The sequence below is a fragment of the Chelon labrosus genome, assembly GCF_963514085.1.
Source record: "Chelon labrosus genome assembly, chromosome: 16".
NCBI lineage: Eukaryota > Metazoa > Chordata > Actinopteri > Mugiliformes > Mugilidae > Chelon > Chelon labrosus.
Genome location: NC_140349.1, coordinates 17,382,475 through 17,404,879, shown reverse-complemented (window position 1 = coordinate 17,404,879; position 22,405 = coordinate 17,382,475). Strand labels below are relative to the sequence as shown.

Genomic DNA, 22,405 nt, shown 5'->3' with positions numbered 1-22,405 from the left:
GAATACCATTTTCGCTCCTATGTACCGTGTAAATATGGAGTGTTTTGTGGATATTAATGCATTTAAGCTTCTTAATGTAAATAAATCTTGACTAAATATTCAAAAGGATGATATTCATGTCAGAGGAATGTGTTTTAAGGTGATATTAATGGAATTATGGTAACACATGCAAACTCAATGCGTAAGGCTTTAAGCACAAAAGCTTGGCTGTGTTTCTTGTGGGGGTCTGTGTTTACGTGCGTGTATCCACACACATACAAGACTGGGTGTTCAGAAATGACTGCGGCTGATTTGGAGTTCTGCGGGCAGCGGTGGAGCGCGGCCCATTGTTTCCTCCGAGTGACGCCCTTGAAAGCGAACAACTACCGAGTCAAATGCTTCCACTTCTCCCGCCCCTGAATTGTTTATGAGCGCCGTGTCCTTTGACGGAGGCGTCATCACATGGCAAAGAGGGAAATCAAATTAATTGCATGTCCGTTAATCGCATTACATCTTCATTAACATGCAGTGAGTCAGGGCTTAAGCTCATCACACATGCCTGCAGGAATGGAAGAATGAGGGAGAAGGAAGGAAGAGGGGGGAGCAGAGGGAAAGGACAAGACAGAGCCAGGGGTTTCCCTCGCGGTAGGGACTCCCTCCTCCACTCTGTGATTACGGCAACGTGCATGTACATGAGCATGCATGTGTGTAAGCTCAAATTGGTACGTTACCCATTCTCTGGGTGACAGACAACACGTAATGTCATGTATGTATAAGACGGATTTTTCCTCAAACACGCACATTCTTAATACGTTTAATGTATCATGTTATGAATAATTCAATTTTTCATTTCCAATCTTATTAATTATGTAAGATTTGAATGCCTTGCATGCTTTTTTTTTTTCACACTTTCACATATTCACACAAGCCAACGACCAATGGTGGAAGCAGCCTTTGCTTTTGTCGACGCTTCAAAAAGTACGCGATCATTTGTAAGGAACTCACTATTCTCAGTTACACACACAGTCCGTAAAGGTCAGGTTGTCTTCTTTTTGTTCCAGACTGTGAACACCATCACACACACACATAATACTCACCTGTTTGTGCCTGAAACACACCTGGCTGGTCAGCTGATCGTGGTCTTTGGGTCTTCACCTTCAGGTCATCGTCATACGGGTCTGAAATGAGCAAGAAAGTCATGTTTTTCTTCTTTATTTCCCAATTTATTGCATGCTGCAGCTCAGCATCTGAGTGTCTATTATCAGTTTGCAGTTGGCTAGTTTGTCCATGACTTAAATTTACTGTCGTCTCTCGCAGAAAGTTGGTCGGAAATCTATAGTGAATGAGTGCTCATCGGCATCCGCATCCACTTTAGTTCAGTCAAAGTCAAAAACGAGGCAAGTTTGAGTACATCCAAAACACGACGCTGGCAAAATAAAAATACAAACGCCTACATTGCCTTGGCTTGCTCCTTGTAGCAGAATATTTAAAGATGCATTTGAGCACACAACGTGCAGAAACAGATAACAGAAATGTCAAGGATGCTGTATAATCGGAGAAAATCAGAAGCAAGTCAATGCTGACTGGCTCATTAGTTTAGAGGGAAAACGTGAAACGTCCAAAAATGTACTTGTTGAAATGCAGTGTGATAAGTAATAAAAAGTTCTGGCTTGATTATGAAACTATACATATAAATATATATATAAAATAAAATGCTGCGACACTGGTGAAATGTTTGAGGGTGACGTATCAGAGATACGATTCAAATGTCTCACATAAGTGGTGAACATTTGTGAAGAACAGAGTTAGCACAAGAGTGAAGATGGAGACATATCTATGTCGGTTTTATCTAAATTGGTACAAACATATGGAGGAATGAGGTTGTTCTGAGCAGTGATAATGGATTTGTAGGCTTAGTTTTACAAACACGGCATCAGTTTCCACGGCGTGTGAAACAATCAAATGATTTAGCATCGTTCTTGTTTTTCAACTTAGGTGCCTCTTGCCCGTGGGATCTTTTGCAACGGTTGCATTTATGGAAACAAGCTGTATCCGAGGCACATCACCCGTGTGGAAAGTGATTGCGTGTCGGTGTGTTTGATTACAGAGTGCAAAAGTGACTGACTCCAAAATTTCCTCACATTAGCCTCTATAAAGGAGTTGACCTAAGGAAAAACACACTGAATCACCACATCCACACAAGCACGAATGCCCAGGAAGCGCGCTGAGGCTCTGTCATGATTGCTCAGACGCCCCTTGCAACCAGCCCTCTAATTTGGCCTTTTACAAAATCAACTCTTTGTCAGGAACAGAAGGACTTGCTTTTTATAAATCTCTCTCGCTTTCTCTCTCTTTCATTCCCACTGACTGACTCTCTCTCCCACTCTCTTGTTTCGTGCGTTGTTCTCAGCGGGGCCACTTGTTCTTAGAGGACTAAGTAAAATATTTTACCACGGAAGCGATGCGATAACTTAGTTTCATGATATCCACAGCTGGTTGCAGCCCCGAGTAAAAGGAATAACTACTGTGTACATGCGTGTGGGTTGCTTTGTTTAGAAACCACATTTGACGAGCAAACAGCAACGACAAGGATCTAAAAGTACTCAAGAAGACAATGAACAGATTGCATTTGTTTTCCCAATCACCTCATTGCCTTTAAAAGACATCAAAAAACGTGACAATCATTCACAGAATACCCGAGACTTGAAGACGTTTCACTGCACAACTTCACTCAGGTCAGCTCACAGCACAAACGCCCTCGCTTGGCATTAACCGTGGCACGGCACATTAAACCTTGTGCCAGCATCTAGTGCTCCAAGACATTTATGACTGGGATTTCCACACTCCCCGGGATTTATTGAGTAGACGGATCTTAACTATGATCACCAGCACAATAGCACGACACAACCTCTGAAACAACCAACACTCACTTACTTGAGGAAATGGTATAAAAAAAGAACTTTTAAATGGTCTGCGACTGTTTGCTAAGACTCTCTAAACCCCACCTAAGAGAGTTACATTCTGTCAGTTCAGCCATAATAAAACTACTTAGTAAAACCACTATTAATGGCTACAGTCCAACTGTGATGTTACTGCAACTTAAGTTCGGGGACAGGAAGACAACTCATCAGAATCAAAATACTTCAGTGATCCTTCAAGGAGACTGTTTTGTTGCAGTTACTCCCTGAAGGAGACAGTTGCAATGACATAAGTAAAATACAAATATTAAATAACCATATAAAAATCTATTAAAAAATGTAAGACGCATAAAAAGTGTGAGATGTCAATGTAGAGGATCAAATAAGATACAAAAAAATAAAATACTCATGTCATTCTATTCCCGGCGCTTGCCTATAAAGTTGTGTCCAACCCTTCTGTCTTTTTTTCGCCTCAGTCCTAAACCTTCACCCGACCCCCACGCCGCAACCACCCTCCCTCCCAATCCATCTCTCTTTGTCGTTTCCTCTTCCCTCTTTCATCACTGGAGCCGAGGGGGACACACAGCCAAAGCTTCCTATGACGTCCCCCCCACAGAGGGCCTCGCTCCCCAGGTTCCGCCACATCTGAAGATCATCTTCCATGTCTCCATCCCGCTCTGATCCCTCCATGTATTTCCCTCTGATCTCCTCAACATAAAAACGGCCTTGCACCAATTAAGGGGTGGACTTTGTTAGTGAAATGTAGTTTGAGCAAAGAGTGGCCTTAACAGTCACTCTGTGACAGTGCATTGCTTCCCCACTGACTCATTGACGTGAGAAGGTCTGACTGCCTTCTAATGGATCAGGGAGTAACTTCAGAGGGAAATATTCAAATCATACAGCCAGATACCACCAATTTTCTGAGCTTAAGTTTTAAACATTTTAAAAAAAGAAAAAGATTCTGACATATTTGGAGACCAACAGGAATGGCAAGTCCTGAGCTCTCAGTTTCCGAATCATCTTCTGGCAGAATCCAGCACAAATTAAGCCCTGTGTGCGGGTGTATATTCTATGCCTCTGTGCTCCTGAGAGATAGAGGTCAGTGAAGCAGTACAGAGGAGTAATGTCTCACATAAAATGACCAGAGAGGGCTACTTTACTCCCTCACTCTCCATTTCACCCTCTCCTTTTCTCCCTGCCACTGTTTGCCTCTCCGTCTGTCTCCGTTAGGTCTGGAGCACGGAAGAGGATTTAGATGGACACCAGCGAGGAGTCCACCACAATTGAAAGCAGGGATCAATATGGATAAACCCCAGAGAGTAGTGACCTTTACAAACCCCACTATATTGTTTAATGTTCTGGACTGCACTTTAATGGACACATCATCACACACTTCATCAAATCGCTTTGCCCTCACATCCCTGCTTTTTCCCTAACTATCTCAGCTGTTTCGACTTCTCCAGGGGAATCTATTTTCCATCTATAGCTGGCAGTATCACTTCCAATCGTGAGGAGGGTCGATAATCCTCTCACTGGTCAGGAAGAGAGGCGGAGATGTGATATTTTACCTGTAGTGGGGTGATTTTAGCGTCATCTGACTGAAGTGTCGGTAAAGTACGTTCAAAAATCTTGCCGTGACCATTGGAGACATCAGCCTCTATTAAAGCTGTGAGGGTGCAGGTCAGGGTGTAATCTGCCTTTAACAGTTGTTTTAAACAGAAGACAAGTATTTTGAAAGAACAGAAATTAAACTGAGCTAAGAAGGCATACAGTTTCCATCTATCAGAGCATCTGGACTAAATGATATATTAAAAGTCAGTGTTGTGGGTGTTAACCGTGGTCAGATAAAAAGATAAAACTTACTCTTAAGCTCACCTCCTGCAATTCCAGAGTGCCAGTAAACGTGCTCTTAGTAATTTCAGATACGTGTCTTCAATTTGCAGAAAGTGAAAGAGAATGGGTTTTCTGTTTTCGTCTAGTTTTGGGGTGGGAGTTGGTGCGCATGCGGAAGTCTGAGCTTGATGCCAATTCAGAGCTCTACAGCACAGCTCACACTACACAATAAATTATCAGCAAAGCCAGCCAAAGTGCACATAAAGTCATAATCTGAGGCATTATCTTTTCTTTTGAAAAATGACACAAGCAAATCAAATGGAAAATCCTGGCTCTGTCTTGTAAAGTAAAAAAAAAAAAAAAGACATTGCAGTGAGAAACATCGATGCAGTTCCACAATGTGTCAGGGTTTTCTGGTTATTTGAGGATAACTTCTTAAATCGCTTGCTTTGCTGGAACCCAACCACTACGAACAAAGCAAGAGGTCTCCATCATTCTCTTGTCCTCACGCAAGGCTGTCCACTCTTCGCAAAAAAACGGCTGATAAAGACGCATGAATAAAAACTCCCATTCACATCATACAGTGGGATGGGGCATTCTGTCAGCAACTCAATCGACACAAGTGTATGCACAGTGAATCTAAATCCACACATGAGCAATGACACCAAAGGGTGTGTGTGTGTGTGTGCCACCAGACACTCATGCCCCCACAATAGGACGTAAATACGGCTGATAAATAAACGTCATGCAGCAAAGCGCTTTTGAGCCTGTACAAAGCAGCGGGCTGGGGAAGGGGATTGGGCCAGAGCCAGTTAGAGCCACAGGCTCCTTTGTCAGACTGAGCCGGGATTTAAGCCTGCTGGGAACACTGTATGCATGTGTTTGTTTGTGTGTGTATGTGTGGCTGGGTTTCGCATATGTTAATATGGGAAAACAGCTGTGTTAAGTAAGTGGCACGCACAAAAAAAACACAGTGGCATGGGAATGTTTACCGTTGACTACGGCAAGCTCTGCTGTTGCAGCTCATATGATTCAAGGCACACACTTCTCAACACACGCACACACACGGAGCTATTTCTCAGCTGTATATCAAATCTAAGCTTATGGCTCTCTGGTGCTGTCCATTTACTCCAGGGTCCATCTGGGAGAGCCCAAACTGATAGAAGCGCACCATAATGGACTTTTTATAAGCTACTGGACAGACAGAACCACTCCATCTCTCTCGCTCCTCTCTCACCTCTCTCCCTCTCAGCAGCAGATATGAAGAGAGGAGTTAAATGTGGTGGGTGCAGGACAGCGTCTGGCTGACGATGGGGGCCTCAAGGTCATTTGTGTGCCTTCAAAATGAATTCAGAATCGAGTTTTCTGAGCCCCACAGGCTGACTGGTGAATTTGTTTCACGCCTACACACATACATACCCACACGTATACACAGAGATCAGCGCAAGCCCTGGGTTTACTTTCAAACTGCCAAATTGGCTTTGTTTCATTTTACTCACATTTTCAAATTGGCCCTTTTTTCCACAGTTTTTCTTTCTCTTATTAGATATTTTCAGATCCTCCAACTCCTCGCAGTCATTCAGTCTATCGTCTTGCCCTCCACCCCCCTCTCCCCGTGTCTCCTACCTCTGCCTTTTTCTCTCTCAGCTCCGTAACAAGATGAGAATTTAGATGGATTTAGAATCCAGAGGACTCAGAGCAAAGCTGCAGAGCTACAATCAAAGGGCAATCAATGCAGCGATTCCAATAAGCAAGGCAACAATTCATTTAAAGCAGGGTAACCAAGATTACTGTATTGCACTGGGCAGATCAATTAGACACAATGGTTTAGCATGTTGGTGGAGGAACCTTTTTCATCGTGCATTAAAAATAGGCCAGTTGAGCAGTGTTTACAGTCATGGCTAGAAGCATGCTAAACGGATCGATATGAGATAAGCCCGAGTCCCTGATGAACTTGTTGCAAAGCCAGTCCTGCTGCACTTGCATCTTTGCCTCAGCCTGACACACATTATTTAATGATACAACAGATGCTGGGTGAAAACCTTGCATCCAGACTGGAACATCTTACTGTCTGTCAATCCATCAGGGAACAAAGGGGGACAGGTGGATTTTTGTTACCTGGGTGAGGCTACAGGTGCTGGCAGTTTGAGCGTACACACAGGTAGCATCGCGGTCGAGGCAGGAGCACTTGGTTTGACTTCAAGTGCAGAGGGACAGGGATTTGCTGAATCATTTTATAAGAAAGGAAAACACAACTTTTTCAACAACTTCAGCAACAGCTTGACTACTCGACTACAATCTATTTTCAATACAAGCAGAAGTATCCTCTAGAAACAAAAAAACCCTTGGACTTTAAACATTTAATTCAACATAAAAGCTGAATATATCGTACTTCACATAATAAAAAACTTTCTCAAACTTGCTGACCAGCCATTTTGCTATTGAGTTTGCGGCAGTAGATCATCACATTAAACAAATCTACAACTAAGGTTTTCTGCTTTGCAGTGCCTTGCTTATTAGAAGGCCAACGTCTATGATATTACTGTGACAACAGTGGCAATGCCTTAGCTTAGCCCTTTAGCATTTGCTAATTAGCACTAAACACAAGTAAAGCGGAAGGTGGAAACATTCTTGTTTTGTTAGGACTATATCTGGTCGAAACGTTTTCAGCAAATTTTTGAAGCTGTCAGCTAATTAGTGCTAAGGTTCAAAAAAGTTTAGTGTTTATAGCGTTTTCTATTGACTTTATGTCCAAAAACATGAGGTTTTGAACAAGCAAAAATAACTTGAATATTTTTTCACTTGCTTTTTTGGTTTAACAGTGGTTTCTGTAAGGTTCATTAGGACCAAGGTTGGAAGAACTACAGCACAGAGAAGCTTGTGCGCCTTATATGTGTCAAAAGCCATGCTATCTGTTTGGCAAGGCTGTGCTTAACAGCTGCTGTGAGCAAACTGCGAATGCTAATATGTTAACAGTGACAATGCTGACATTCTGATGTTCGGCAGATGTGTTAAACCCAGTGTGTACTAATTTAGATGAGCCTTTCGGCATGTTAATATTTTCCAATTAACACTAAATACAGGAATAGTCAAGGCTGATAGAAATTTCATTTGTTTTTCAAAGATCTGGTCATAAAACTTTCAGCAAATTAAATTTCTTAAGCGTCTGGTTAATTATTGCTAAGGTTCAAATAAGTTGTTGTGTTTTCTGTTGATTTTATGTCCAAAACATGAGGTTCTGAGCAAGAAGAAAACAAAAGGGATGCTATTTGGATTGACAGTGGTTTCTGTAAGGTTCATTAAGGCCAAGGTTGGAAGAATTTACAGGTGACTTTAAATGTGTCTAAAGCCATGCTATCTGCTTTTCATGGCTATGCTTATGCAATACTCATGTTTAGGGCATGTGTTCAGCCTGTTGTGTTTAGTATTTTAGATTAACCTTTAGGTTAGCTATTTAGCAGTAAATACAGGTAAAGCTGAAGCTGATAAAAACATCCTAGTCAAACAGTTTTCAGAAAATTATATTTTTTAAGCAGTCAGCTAATAAGTGCTTCCTATTGATTTTATGTCTAAAATGTGAGATTTTGAGCAAGTACAAACAACAAGGGTGTAATTTCATTTTCTGTTTTGACAGCAGTTTCTTTAAGGTCCATTCGGGCCAAGGTTGGAAGAATTGCAGCACAGAGGAGCTTTTACAGATAGCTTTAAAGATGTCAACAGTCATGTCATCTGCTTTGTAAGGCTATGTTTAGTAGCTTGGGGCTAACTGTGAATGCTAACATGTTATCAATGACAATGCTAACATCCTGATGTGTAGCAGATGTATTCAGCCCACCTTGTTTACAATTTTAGGATAGCCTTTTAGCATACTAATATTTTTAATTGGAGTAAAACACAAATACGGCTGAGGCTGATAGAAATTCGTCATAAAGTTTTCAGCAAATTAATTATTTAAACTGGTCTGCTAATAGGTGCTGTGGTTTAAACGGGCAGCAGTGTTTTCTATTGATTATATGTCCAAAATGTGAGGGTCTGAGCAAACAAAAACAACAGGGATGTTACTTTACTTGCTTTTTGTGGTTTCTGTAAGGTTCATTAAGATCAAGGCTGGAAAGAATCGCCGCACAGAGGAGCCTGTAAGCTTTTACATGAATTTAAAGAGAAAAGAGATAAATCATGAACCCAGCTGACAGCGCAGCCTACGATCTTTGTCACATGTCATCTCCCACTCTCTGCCTTCATCTTCTTTGCTTCGCCTCTCCCTCTGATACACATCTGCTAAAAATATCACCTGAAAACACCTACAGAACGAAACTCATGGCACCGTGATGTTCTTTTATTTATTTATTTTTTCTTCACATGACAACTGTGATACGACACGTACATGTTGCAGACGCGCGGAAAGAAAAGATCGATCACCGCTCACATTTGCCTCTGCAGTGGGATGCTGTTGCCATAGCAACACCATCATGCTGACGCCGTAAAGAAACGGAGGGGACGCTCGTGGGGGAGCCTTTGCGGAGGGGCAGGGGGAGAGAGGTGGATTATAAATCAGTGTCCACACTCGGTCGCCGATCCTGCGCCTGACAGAAGTCGGGAGATGGTTGTTTTAAAAAGTATGGTGAAGGGCAGCTGATGTGCTGTTGCTACGAAACTCATATTCCTTTCATTTTCTCTCTTTCTTTCATTAGCTTTTTGCAATTTAATAATATGCTTTCTGTTCTATTCCAACTGTTCTTCCATTAATATCTGTGATTTTCATTTCAAATTAATTTCTTCGTTTCTACTGCGGCATTTATAATTTAAATGTTCCCAGCAACATATACAATAGGAGCTCTTTTGGCATGCATTACGTGCTAGTGTCTACACCACCTGTATTCCATGTATAAGCTCAAGTTGTTAATGTTGGCCATGTATGTTCATTCATGCATGGCATTGATTCCTCTCTCTGGTAATCAGCAGTGAAGGCAGTGGGTGTATCCTGCTAATAAGAAAACTGTGTGCAATCTATGACTGCCGAGAAGAATTAGCCACATCTGCCTACCCCGAGAGATGTATTCATGTAAACGCTGCTTCATAAACACACAGACACACACGCACACAAACTACTTTTGCATGGGCACTTAACTCATGGGCAATAGCGACCCAGAGCGCACTCTGGCAGGTGTTTTTCATGAATCATAACAGAGTACCATGAAAAGAGACTCAAATAGCCAGACTTTGCTTCTCCACTTGGTAGAAGGGGCAGGGAAAATGATACTCAGACACTGACTCTTGCCCCCAACCCCTCTCCTGAGTGTACAAACACTCACACAGCACTTACTTCTACTCTGTCAACTACCTTTCATCAGCGGGAAGGGTCAGCACAGCAGGACAGAGGGGGCAATCTTTGGGGCCTCTCACGCTCAGCGCACACGGACAGGCACCCCAGCACTCCCACGCTCCCGCTCACACACACAGTGATTCGCGGGCATGGTTAGTTTGGCTTTGCGGCAGCGAGGTATTGCTCCAGTGTACATCGCGACAGGGATCTGAATCATTCCTGTGTTTTGTTGATTTTTTTTTCTCCCCCTTCTTTCAGGCGAGACAGAAGGATGAACCCATGTGAGAAAAAATGACAAGAGAGTAGAAAATAGAGGTGAAACCTGAAAGAAAAAAAGAAAACAAGGGCGGCTTAACGAGTCGGTGACATAGCCAGGCCCTGATAACCCTCCATTGAATCATCAAAATACGATTGTGTTCCATATTTCTACATGGTCACCCTCTCCTTTCGGCTGTGGACTGGGAGGATAAGTTGTGAGTGGAAACTGTGAGACATTTATTTTATCACTAATGTTCCTGTGTTTTTATAAACGGGTGTTCTCCTTTGTTCAATACTGCATGTACAGTATGTTTTGTTCCACTGGATTTGTTTAGCGATAACATCTCCTCAACTTGAGCACTATATGCTTCCATAATGACTGCCAGAGTGTTATTTCTCACAGTGTGTGCAATTTTCTAGGGAAGGCTACACATATAAAACAACACGTCCTGCAAACCAATGCACGCCCATGCACTCTTTGCACCCATTTGCACACAATCAGGGTTTCCATAATGGCCATGTTACAAAAAAAGGCAACGCTCACATCCATTAGCGCCTTGCTTACTCCTGCCCGTCGAGAGTGACCTTGCTTGTGAATCTGACAAGCACATGGCAACTTATAGTAAGCGGCCAGCGGTACGGCTCTTCAGACCACCTGCAAGAATCTACAAAAATCCATCAACGGCTCAGTGACATACTGAAAAGTCAAACAATTCCTGCGGAGAAGCTTTGAAAAACTGCACGGAGTCCTTCAGCAAATATGGAGCTTTAGCTTGGGCGCAAGACACTGAGCTTGGGCTTACATTAGCCGACAAGCATTAGCTGCTTCGTTTATGCTTCACAAACACTGGCTGCTTATTGGCTACCAGCTGACTAGTAACATCCAGTTGGTGTCCCATGTAGGAATAACAACCACAGGCTTCTCACCAGTACTATACAGGTGAGAACTAGTAACTCATGCTACTCAAGCCTCCTCCATGAGTACTTGTTATTGGTATTTCATATAGACTGAGATTTAATGTTATTCTATGCATTCATTAAGTCAGGGCTCATTCATGAGGTGGCTGGGGTAGATAGTGCTTAGCGCTTTCTTTCAATTGATATGATTTTGCAAATTAGCAGCATACAAATGTAATTTATAGGACATCTAGTTGCTAGTAGTCTACCTGTACAACTGCTGTTTGAACCACTAGTCTATGATTGATAAACAGCTGACTTTGTCAAGGTTAGGGTTAAGTTAGCGATCAGTGTTTAGTCGGACTCACAACTAGCGCCATTTTAAATTCCAGTTTTCACCTGGATATGTCACTACCATTAGGTAGGATTTTTGAATGAAGGCAATGAAATGGATTTCCCGAAAACCTTCAGTTCGCTTCAAGAGTGATAAGGCCTGTGCTCCAGGGTGATCAAGTGCCCTTCATTAGGATTAAATCTAATTTGCTACCACGTCGGTTAAATCTAGGCCAAAGTATCAGAACTGAAGGATATTACCTTGCTGTAATTCCCTACTCTGAAGAACAGCTTTTTTTTTTTTTTTTTTTCTGCTTGTCGTGCACTTTGGTCCTCCTGCGCATTATCATCTCTGAAAATACCTGCTTGGTAAGATGTACTGTAATGTGAAGCATTAATCACAGAGGTAGGTCCTCATTTACAATAATTCACATTTCTTTTGGCAGACAGGATTATTATCCAGCATTAACATATGTGACTCTGGCTCAGTAGAGTGCCAACTTTTCCCCCTGGTGCAGTAGAGAGAGTCATTTCTGTACCTGCGGAGCATAGCGTTCTGTAAAACTGTGAGCCCGTGTAAGCTTTATGGATGGTTAAAAAAAAAAAACAGATAATGAGATAAGAGAAGAAGAAGGGAAGGCTCACGGTGTAGCGATAACCCTGACACAAGTTACAAGGTGAGATACGAGGGAGAGGCAAAATGTGAGGTTCAGTACTCTGTTGAGGTTCCCTGTTTGGGATCCTGTGAAAGCTGTCAATCAGAATAGTTAAAAACATAATGTTTTTAGCAAAACTCTTTCCCATTCTCCACATAATTCCTGCCTGTATCTGTCTACATCCTGCAACCCAAGTGACCCATATTATTAACCCCTCTCTCTCGCTCCGAATGTGCAACATGGGTTTAAAAAAGAGAATGCAAAGACTGGACTATGGCCTCGACCCTCGGGTAAAATAGCTCTTCTCATTGTGCACTCGTCCACATGCACCAAACACATATTCTGCATCCGGCCTGCAGTGAGAACAATTTTCCTCTTTAAGGGGCTCAAGGACTGTCAGGGCCTCATCAATTCTTGAGACGGGCCCTCTCTGCTTGTTCCTTCTTTCCTTCCTTCCTTCCTGCCTTTCTTCCTTCCTTCCTTCCGCCCCGCTACAAAACGTTGCAGCCAATTTATTCCAAGGAGAGAAAAGGTGTTGTGCAGAACGAGCGCCCGGATAAATAGCTGAGAGCAGTCAGGCCACAAGGCTAATCGAGAGAGCAGCGCAGCCGTGCAGAAAGAAGGGAGCGCCATGCTAAAGAGTTAATTTCACCCACAGAGGAGCTACTTCGCCGGGGGAATTTCAACACCCCTCATTTTTTTTTTTTTTTTTTTTTTAGAGCGCCGTGCCCAGCTAAATGATGCCTCCTTGACTCATCAAAAAATAAGACTCTGCCCTAGATTTTTGTTACAGTTACACGAGCTGGAGTCTGTGTGGGTTGTGCGCGTGTGTGTTTGGAAAAGCAAGACGTGGCATGAAGCGTTTATTCTCTGAAGAAATTGCAGAGAGACGTTAATTAAAATAACCTAAACACAATATTTATGTTCAAGGTTTGCTGTATAGATAAGAACTTCTTAGATGTTAATCCTTCTTTACTGAACAATCTGATGTTTGAATTTCAGCGTGAATGAAAGCCTTGTTACCTTGCTTGTTGTTTTTGTCCCTCCTAAAGGGATATTTTTACAATTGACCTAACATGAATCAAAGCATACCGCCATTCCCACTGAGAATCATAGTCTGTAGAAACAGTTGACTAATCTGTTTTGAACCTATTAATTAGTTGAACAGTTTTATATAGGGTTGACTGCCAACAGCTCTTAGTGATATAAGCCTGTGGGCAGCTGCTAATTACGCTTTCATCTGCCTTGTGGAAGTAACAAAAAGATGTGGGGGAATCGTGAGTTCAGAGGACAAACTAAGGGAAAGAAAAACCTTTTTGATGAGATAATATATCAAATATTTCATTTCGACTATGAAGGGGAGCACAGCATAGCACGGAATAATTGGATTTATGTCCCAACAAGCGGTATTGTATATAACCTTCATCCCTGACACGATCTAATTGAACAGAGAATGTAGAGGACAAATTTATGCCTATAGACACTTGAAAACAAAGTGCTTTACAGCGTATAGTAACAAACACCTCTACAATTCAGTGGTCCAGTGGGAATGAGACTGAAGCACACCACTAACACCCCGCTGATCTACGGGATCAAAATATTTATAGAGTTTTCCCCTCCGTCACAATGCCTTGCGGTGGCAAAAGACATTTTTCAGCGTGCCCCGGTGGGACGCAAACCCCGAGCCCTGCGGTGTGAGAGCCATCCCCAGCTCACTGAACTGCATGATCGCACGCTGTATTGGATATGTATGAGCATTTTTTTTTCTCCTTTGGATTATAAAATAAATGTATTCTTTTTTTCTTAGCTCTTAGAAGATGTGTTTATTTTGGATATCCTGCAGCTAAACTGTACAAAGTACTGAATATGACAAGGTTTAAATAATAGATTTGGTACTAGAAATACATGGGTGATTGTGCATGGGGATTTTTTTATTTCCCATGGAAATGCATTGGGTAAAAATTTGATATGCTTGATCTTGCTGTTTTTTTTTTTTTTATGTAATAAAGAGTTCAACGCTTTCATCGCAGAGGCTTTAACTTTCCTACGTGATATCATGGAACTGTGCATAAACAGTAGGCCGCATGAGGCACAACTTGCGTCAACGTACTTTAAGCTTTTTGCATATCATTATATGGCATGCAACAACACGCAAGGTTGTATTAAGGTTAGAGATGAAGACAGGGTTAGATAGTCCTGCATCCAGAGTTCATGGTATTAAACAAACCACAAATTGACGTACTGACGTAACTCGGCATGTTAGCCATGTTCTTTTACATGGGACCTGGCTGATCTTTCCAGGTCTCCTTCTTTACTTTAAAAAAAAAAAAAAAAACACTCCGGTCCCTGCAAGGCAGACTTTATGGTAAATGCGCCACTCCAACCTGAGTATCTCTTTGTCACTACCAGTTACTCTTGACCTTGTTTGCTAGCAGTGTTGAACACGAATCCAAATAGAGCGCATTCTCTGAACACTTCCTTTATCCATTTATCGTATTTCCACCAAGCTGATTTGCCTGGGACATTAATTTTATGTAAGCAACAAATATTTCTATTACTGCCAAGGCATAATAATCTAAGTGGTCAATCGTATAGCAGTGTTGCCACACAGTAGAAGACAAATCCAGTAGGAAAAATTATATCTCAGCATTTGATAACTTTGAGTTACAATGTTTGGGTTTTTGGCTGAATGCAACATTCAGACGCATAGTTCATATTGGGTTTAAGACTGATGCCTGCAAACCTCTTACCTAGACTGTATGTGTCCAAGGAAATATGGTGTGTCTTTGAATGCCCCGAAGAGACCCATAGGTGCTCCAACTCTTGCTGTTAATTTTATTGTCCTGCTAAAACAAGCCCCTCTTTGTGGGTTGGGGAAAGCTAGTTTTAGGGCGATCAGGTAAAGGGAGGGTAAAGTCTTGGTAATGCGGGGGTCATTGGTTTGGTTGGGTTCAAACACTTGACACTGTGTCAATAAGCTGTTTATCAATTCATCAATACCAATTACGCGAACCTCTGACTTGCGTACTTGGTAGATGGGACTTGACAGGTTCGAAGAGGGGAGCATGCTGCCAGATAATTCTGTAACTGAAACAGCAGCGTGCTCGATGACGCCGGCCAAATGCATTCAGGGATACCCAGCTGTCCTCCACACAAGTTACCGCCCAATGCCTCCTTTACAAAACAGGCGGGGCAAGAACTTATCCCAGCATTTGGACTGCACCTGGTCAGATGCGTACTTTGAATTAGAACAGTTCTTGGGCAGTGAGTGGGGATGTTTCACAAGTCCACGAGAACACAGGTACAGACGAGAACGCATATTGAACGCCCCTTGTTATTTCTAATCTGCGTGCAATGAACTTGAACTACATATCGTGAACTTTCATAATACCGCTTGCCAAATCCAGTACTTTCTGTTGCCTTCATGATCTTTACACTTGCATGACTCTTTGCTCCTGTCAGTACAAGCCAAGTTCACTGTTCCTCTCCTGCCACCCTCACAGGAGAATTACAGCGAAAATGTTAGGTGTCACTAAATTAAATTATCACTTCCTCTGCACGTTCCTCATTGAGTTCTCCTGTGCTTGACTGGCTGCGTCTTAAACAACGACCTTGGCTGCAGGTTAGACTACTTTGGTACATGGCACAAATAAAGCCACTTGACTTGTTTTATTTGGCTGGATCAAAGTGCAGACAGCACGGAATAATATCACAGCGAATTGCAAAACTATCCAATTTAACTGGAGTTTTTAGACAAATCAAAGCATAACGCAGGCTGTCTGATACCCTTTCAATTTTGAACGAAAATACCTTCATGGTTTCAGTGGAATTTGTGGAAAGAAAGTCTTGCCTTTTTCTGGAAGACAAAAGAACAGAAACACAGGAATTATAACAGCCAATAAATGAGAGCGAAAACCATACAGCAGACAGCTCGGACACAATACTCAGCTTCAAAGTACAGTTTAGCTACAAAGTCAGCTTCGCTTTACAATCCAATTTCCCCATATTTGACAGAGTTTGAGTCCAATTATTTGGCTAAATACAATTAAAAATAAAAAAGAACATCAATTTTTAACAACCTGAGCATGTTGTTCTGCTGTGTTTTCATGGCAAACTAGAGACTAGACAGCAGCAGGGAAACAGCCTGAGCTAATATCTAATGGGTGCATTTCGGTGGGTGTTTTTGTGGCTGTCGTCTCTATGCTATGTGAACAACCTGTCAAATATTTTATTTCTTCTAATGATGCCTAAAAGACACCTGGGGATTGGGAGAGATGCAAGCCGTCAAATTTGCCATTGCCGCATTGCATCATCCCATGGAAATTCATACCACTCCTCAAGTAAATAAGCCGTTGGCTGCTTCATCACATCGCATTCTGTAGCCTCTACCCCTGCGTAGACGTCCGTGTTTTGCTCATGACTGACGTACGTGCGTGTGGACTTCCTGTGTGTGTTTTGGCAGACTGAAATAAAGGACCGAGAAACACGCACAGCATGTACCAGCAGAATGCATCAAGTTTCATTTATTCAGCAAGAGCTCTACTTCTGTGCAAATTTAAATGTGACATTTATTAGAACTTGTGGGAATTGTTTTTTTCTTCGAGAACAGGCTTCCGACCTCCCACAACAGAGTGCTCCCCTCTATTACCTCTATTAAAGTACCCATAAGGCTTTCTCTGGAAATTTCCTGCATCAGCTAAATCCTGTTCTGATTAACTACTTGATTTCTTCCCGCCACTAGTCAGACTGTAACATTTTTTTGCACCCTTCTGATGGGACATCTGTGCAAAGTTCTGACACAGAAGGTCGGTCATGTCCATGACATTGCTGGAGAGATCACACGCCACCGAGCGAAAAAGAACATTGAGCTGCCTTCGCCACAAAGACAGAGAAAAAGCCTTCTGCTTAGACAGCTACACAATCCCTTGAGGGGATGTTGAAGTTGCAGAGAAATAAAACATCTTAAAGCTGTAGAATCTTGAAACTGACTAGCTTTTTTTTATTTTATTTTATTTTATTTTTTTTTGTAAGCAGAGCTGCCCTCTTTGAACCTGAACCGTTTCAAGAAATAAAAAGAACCTGATGCAACATATATACTATCAAGCCTGCGTTTTGCCACATCAAGAGAAGACTTTCGGTCACTTGTTCCTTTAGATAGCCTCTCGGGATGCATTGTGCTGCCACATCCACAAACATTCAAGGACCACTGTCACCTTACATCATTGCCTCACTGAACCCAGCCACCACGACTTCCCTTCCGTGCTTCGAACACCGCTCGATATCACGCAGACATGCTGACAACCGCGCACCTGCACCTAAATCAACACAGAAAGTAATACCAGGTCTGCCTGCGCCTCCATAGACGGTGTCTGCTGGAGCAAGAGAACATAAGCGAAATGAAAGCACAAAGGAAGATGAGCTTGAAGACGAACCCGGTCACGCTTTCAATGCCTTCCCTCTTCCCACAGGAGATCCCTGTACATGTACACGTGTGATTATTTGTACAGATGACTTATATGACGAGATGAGGACCAACAGATTGCACGGAGCGCATGACAGAAAACACGGAGTGCAAGATGGAAATGGAAGAACAGCCAAGAAAAGAACCTGGTTTGGAGGAAGGTGCATGCTTAATTAAACATGCATAGGGTGTAGAGAGCTGAAACAGCTGCACTTACGTACTTGAAATAGCGAGTGTACTGCTGTGATGACGCTTGTTTAAAAAACCAACAAGCAGCGGCTGCGATCATCATGGGCAATTAGCACGCATAAGTGCAACTCAGAGGGTTCCATTTAAAGTTTTATCAGCTGAAATGTAATATTGTAGTATCAACAAGTTTTCGCTAAGGAGCGTTTGTGTGTCAGCCCACGGGTTGCTCCTAGGATCATCCAAACCATCACCGTGGTAACGACCCTTTAAGTCAGAATGTTCGGAAGGGATGGGGCGGCTGTCCGAGCCAGCTACCGCAAACTGGCTCTGTTACAGTTCATCAAAGCCAACAGCTGTCTTCGTGCAAGTGCTTCTTTTCCTCTATCCACAAGCGCCGCTGTGCGCTCACGATTGTGTGCACCTCCATCTGTGAGCGCGGTTGTGCCCAGGGAGAGGGTAATGAGGACCGCTGGGGCTAGTTTAACCAACCAGGGTTCACTAGCGGAGAAGCGAGCTGGAGCTCCAGCGTTCCCTGGAGCATGGGAAAAGCAGAACAGCTTTCGGCGCTTCCCAGTCTCGTGTTCTCCAGCCCACATTGCATCAGGACAAGCCACATGCTGTGCCGTGGAACCCTCGCCCACTCAGGTTCAACTCTTTCAGAAATCCAAGGAATGGAGCCTTCACCCTGTGGGTGTGACATCATCTTCCCACCTCTGCATTGTGACGTCGGGATCCAAGTTTTCTCTACTAGCGAGCATACGCATGAGCTACTCTGTGCATTTGTTAAGATTGGTCCAAGTTTTGCAAAATCAGCATTCAGCCCTTATTATGCAACCATCATAGGTGTCAGCCCTAAATGTGCAATTGTTCAGGGGTGTCAGTTAGTTTGTGGATGCCCGCTCAGTAAAAGGTTTTTCCTGTTTAGGTGCTTTACTCAGGCTAAATTAAGGTTCTGCACGAAGACACAAAAGTGCACAGGTGACACACAAAAACATGCACTGACCAACAGACACACACACTCATTTGCACACACACACACGGTAGCCTCATCACCTTACATTGATTTCCCGCTGGCCAACCAACTGCTCAGCCATCTTTGCGGTGACAGGTTGACCCATGAGGCCTGTTAGATGCTACACACACACACACACATACACACACACAGGGAGCTATCCTGCAGCCTTTAGGGAACTCCCTGAAGCGTTTATTGACCACAGAGAGAAAGTGGCTATTAATCTGACGATGGCTTAAAAGCCTGTTGCCGCGTGTTTGCGTGCACATGCTCGTATGATGTGTGACTACATCCATCTAGGTGCATCTGCATTTTTACGCTTTTAAAAAAAGCGTGCTTTGGCGTAAACATGCACAGATGTGTACTTTTCTTGGTTTGCCTGCATAACTGTGTGTGATATTCCTGTGTAAACATCCAATTAAGACTTAAATGCAATTAGAAAGTAAAAAAGGAAGAAAGAAAATCCTCTACATGTGTTGCATGATTAACCGTGGTGTCAAAGATCTGCCGCTTTGGCCCCGCGTGACACTTTTCAATACGTGAGGCGATCCTGTCTAACCTTCCATTCCAGCAAATTACTGTCATACTGTTACTTCTGCCAGTTCAACACCCAGGGGCAAACCTACAAGCCTGACAGAGCAACAAGATAATGAGCGCACTGAAAGAGAGGCAGAGAGGCAGGGGAGGAGAAAGAGAGAATGAAGGACATACAATGACTTGGAAATGCCTGTGTCTGTGCGTGCGTCCATGCGCGCACTTATGCCTCCGTCCATCAATTAAAGCCTCGACTCTAAGATCCCGCTCTTTTCATCTTGGCAACAAAGAAACGTCTTGTTTGTGGAGCATTAAAAATCCATGCAGCGGGAACACCGGGGGTGCCATGAGGTCAGAGATGGCGAGAGGGAGAGGGGATCCGTCTCATGTCGCTGTGTTTCTCTGCCAAGAACATCAACTTTGAGGAATTTGTCTCGGGAGCCTTGTTATTGTCAACTCAGTTTTACAGGCTATTGTGCTCAGAAGTGTCCCGCCCAAGAGAAAGTCACGCACAAACTCGCGCGCATTGGATTCAATCGGCTCAAACAAGCATTAGCATTGTTTTTAGCGATTTCTCTTTTTTTTTTCCCACAGTAGCATAAAAAGCGCGATGCCGTTGTGCAGAAGTTAGTGCACGCTCCCTCTGTGCGCTGTGCATGTGTGCGTGCCTTTGGCGTGTCCTTTGTGAGTGATGGCTTTGCTAAAGTGCTGCGAAAAGAAACATTGGTTTGCTGCGCCTTTGATTCATTGCTGGTGTGAGGGAAATTTGCATAGCAGGCAGACTCAGGGCAGATCTGGGCTCTCGTTAGCCGGGTGGCTAGATACTTCATCATTATCATCAGGCCTACGCTTCGGTTCCAGCCACTCTGCCCTTGCTCATAATCTTCAAGCAGGCTTTGCAGAGAAGAGGGGAGGGGGAAAACAAAAACATGTCTTGAACAAATCAGGCAATGCAGTCTGGGTGAAGACGCTCTCTTCACATGCAAACATACATTTTTTTGGTTGATCAACGGCCGCTCATGTACAAGTTACGCCGGTCAGGCCTGGTATTCTGTCTACAGGTATACCACACCCACCTCTCTTTTACTATTTTTCTCTGTCTCACCCTGACAGGCTTGCTGCAGTCCTTTTGGGGACAGTGCTTGTTACAGAGGACATGCTGACGAGTGTCGATCGATACTTGCTCCCAAACCGCAGCATCAGTCTGCGAGCTGCGCGCGCGTGTGTGTGTGTACACTGGCGCCGGGTGCGTACGTGCACCCCAGTGTCTGTGCATACCTGCGGGTGTGCGAGCACGTTGTTGGGACAAACGCATGCAGGAGCCCCTGTCATTCATTGCACCGTGCCCTTGAGGGTGTCAGCTCTCATCATACGGACATATGGGCACGAGAGTGTTTCCGCGAGCACCGGTGTGTCTGCGGCTGTGTGTGATGGATTTAGATATCAGTTTATGGACGATTATACGGACTGCCTCCACAGATATTTTTTCTCTATGAATATTTTACCATCATATAAACACAACGCAATTTCAAGGCAGCTGTACACGTAGGGCAGACAGAGGAGCAGTGGCTCCATGCCAACTGTGTTGCCATCAACAGGAATTATAGGTCAGGATTAGGAGGCTGGCACAAAGGTAGATTCTCCCATTGTGAAAAAAAAAACTTTAACAAAATTTGCACCACAAAATGCCTATCTGGTTCCGCCCGACTACGTTTGAGTGAGAATTGGCTGCAGTGGCATAAAAGTACTTGCAGCAGGGTGCGAAAAGAAAAGGAAAACGAGACTGAGATGGAGACTAAGAGTGTTTCTTCTTCCCTGAGTCTTAAATCCGCCATGGGTAACCGTTGGAGTGTGACAGTAGGCTTATAACAGCCAGTGTGTCGTTAAATCCCAAGCGCATTTATTTCCTGCAAGACCGAGAAAGCATACCTCGCTTTATGTCCCTTACAGAGCAAAACGGCAAGGTGATTTTTTTTTTCCTCTCCATCCCCACTTATTTGTCCCGTTATTCATATATTAATGGGTCCACGAGCATCATAACCCTCTCTTCCTACATGTTCATTTGCGGCCTCCACAAGTTCTCATTCTTTTACTGAATATTGCTCTTTGTTTTGCATTTATTAGAAATTTAATTCATTTGCATGAGAGCGTGCACACTGGCTCGCTGAAACACTAAGTTCACTCCTCCAAACATCGCATTAGGTATGCAGATTACTGTGTCGTCCAAAAAAAAAAAAGCAATAAAATACGAATGGTTGACTCATAATTATTTAAAAACGAAAAAAAAAAGCCTAATGGGATCATTATTCAATGCTGCTCCGACAATTAAGCACAACATATTTATCTGAAGAGCAAAAAGAGAGGGAGAGAGAGAGAGAGAGAGAGAGAGAGAGACCTGTGAATCAATAAGAATTCTTTAATGGAAAAGTCATTTACTGGAGGCAAATGTGTGACTATTTCTTTCTTTTGTTCTATTGTTTCTATTTTCTTTCTTATTATCACACACCCACCTAGACCAGACTAGGCACCCTCACCCCATAGCAATGACACTCCTTGATGACAGCAGCCATCCCCAGCAGGATGCAGCCTGACACAGACACACACACAAAAATGGTTTAGGAACAACTAAAAAAAACATAAAAAAACAGCACAAGGTGTTGACCTGGCCTCCAAATTCACTAGATCCCAAACTGATCAGGTGTCTGTGGGATGATCCACAGAGGTCCCTCCCCTCAACCCATAGGACCCATAAGGCTCCCACTAACAACATTCTGTTGCCAGACACCACAGGGCACCCTCAGAAGGCCCATGAGTCACAACTGTTTTGGAGGCACAAGGGAGACCTACACAATATTAGCAGGTTGGTCATAATGTTATGCCTGATCGGTGTAGTTCTCTCTATGCAAGATTCCAGTATGTTCTTCTCCACAAAGAAATGCTACCATCAATAAAAGTTGATGGTAGAAACAGGATGAAAGCCGATTTGAGATCACCTGTACACATCTTTGCTGA

The 22,405-nt window shown here is 43.2% G+C and overlaps 1 protein-coding gene across 1 annotated transcript in view; it reads right to left on the bottom strand.

Moving 5' to 3' along the window:
* adgrb2 (adhesion G protein-coupled receptor B2) overlaps positions 1-22,405 on the bottom strand; it is a 145,604-nt gene that overhangs the window by 106,917 nt on the left and 16,282 nt on the right. The window contains exon 2 of the mRNA XM_084563382.1: positions 1,077-1,157. Within this exon, the coding sequence (XP_084419508.1) occupies positions 1,077-1,157 (81 nt within the window). The remainder of the gene's footprint in view (positions 1-1,076; positions 1,158-22,405) is intronic.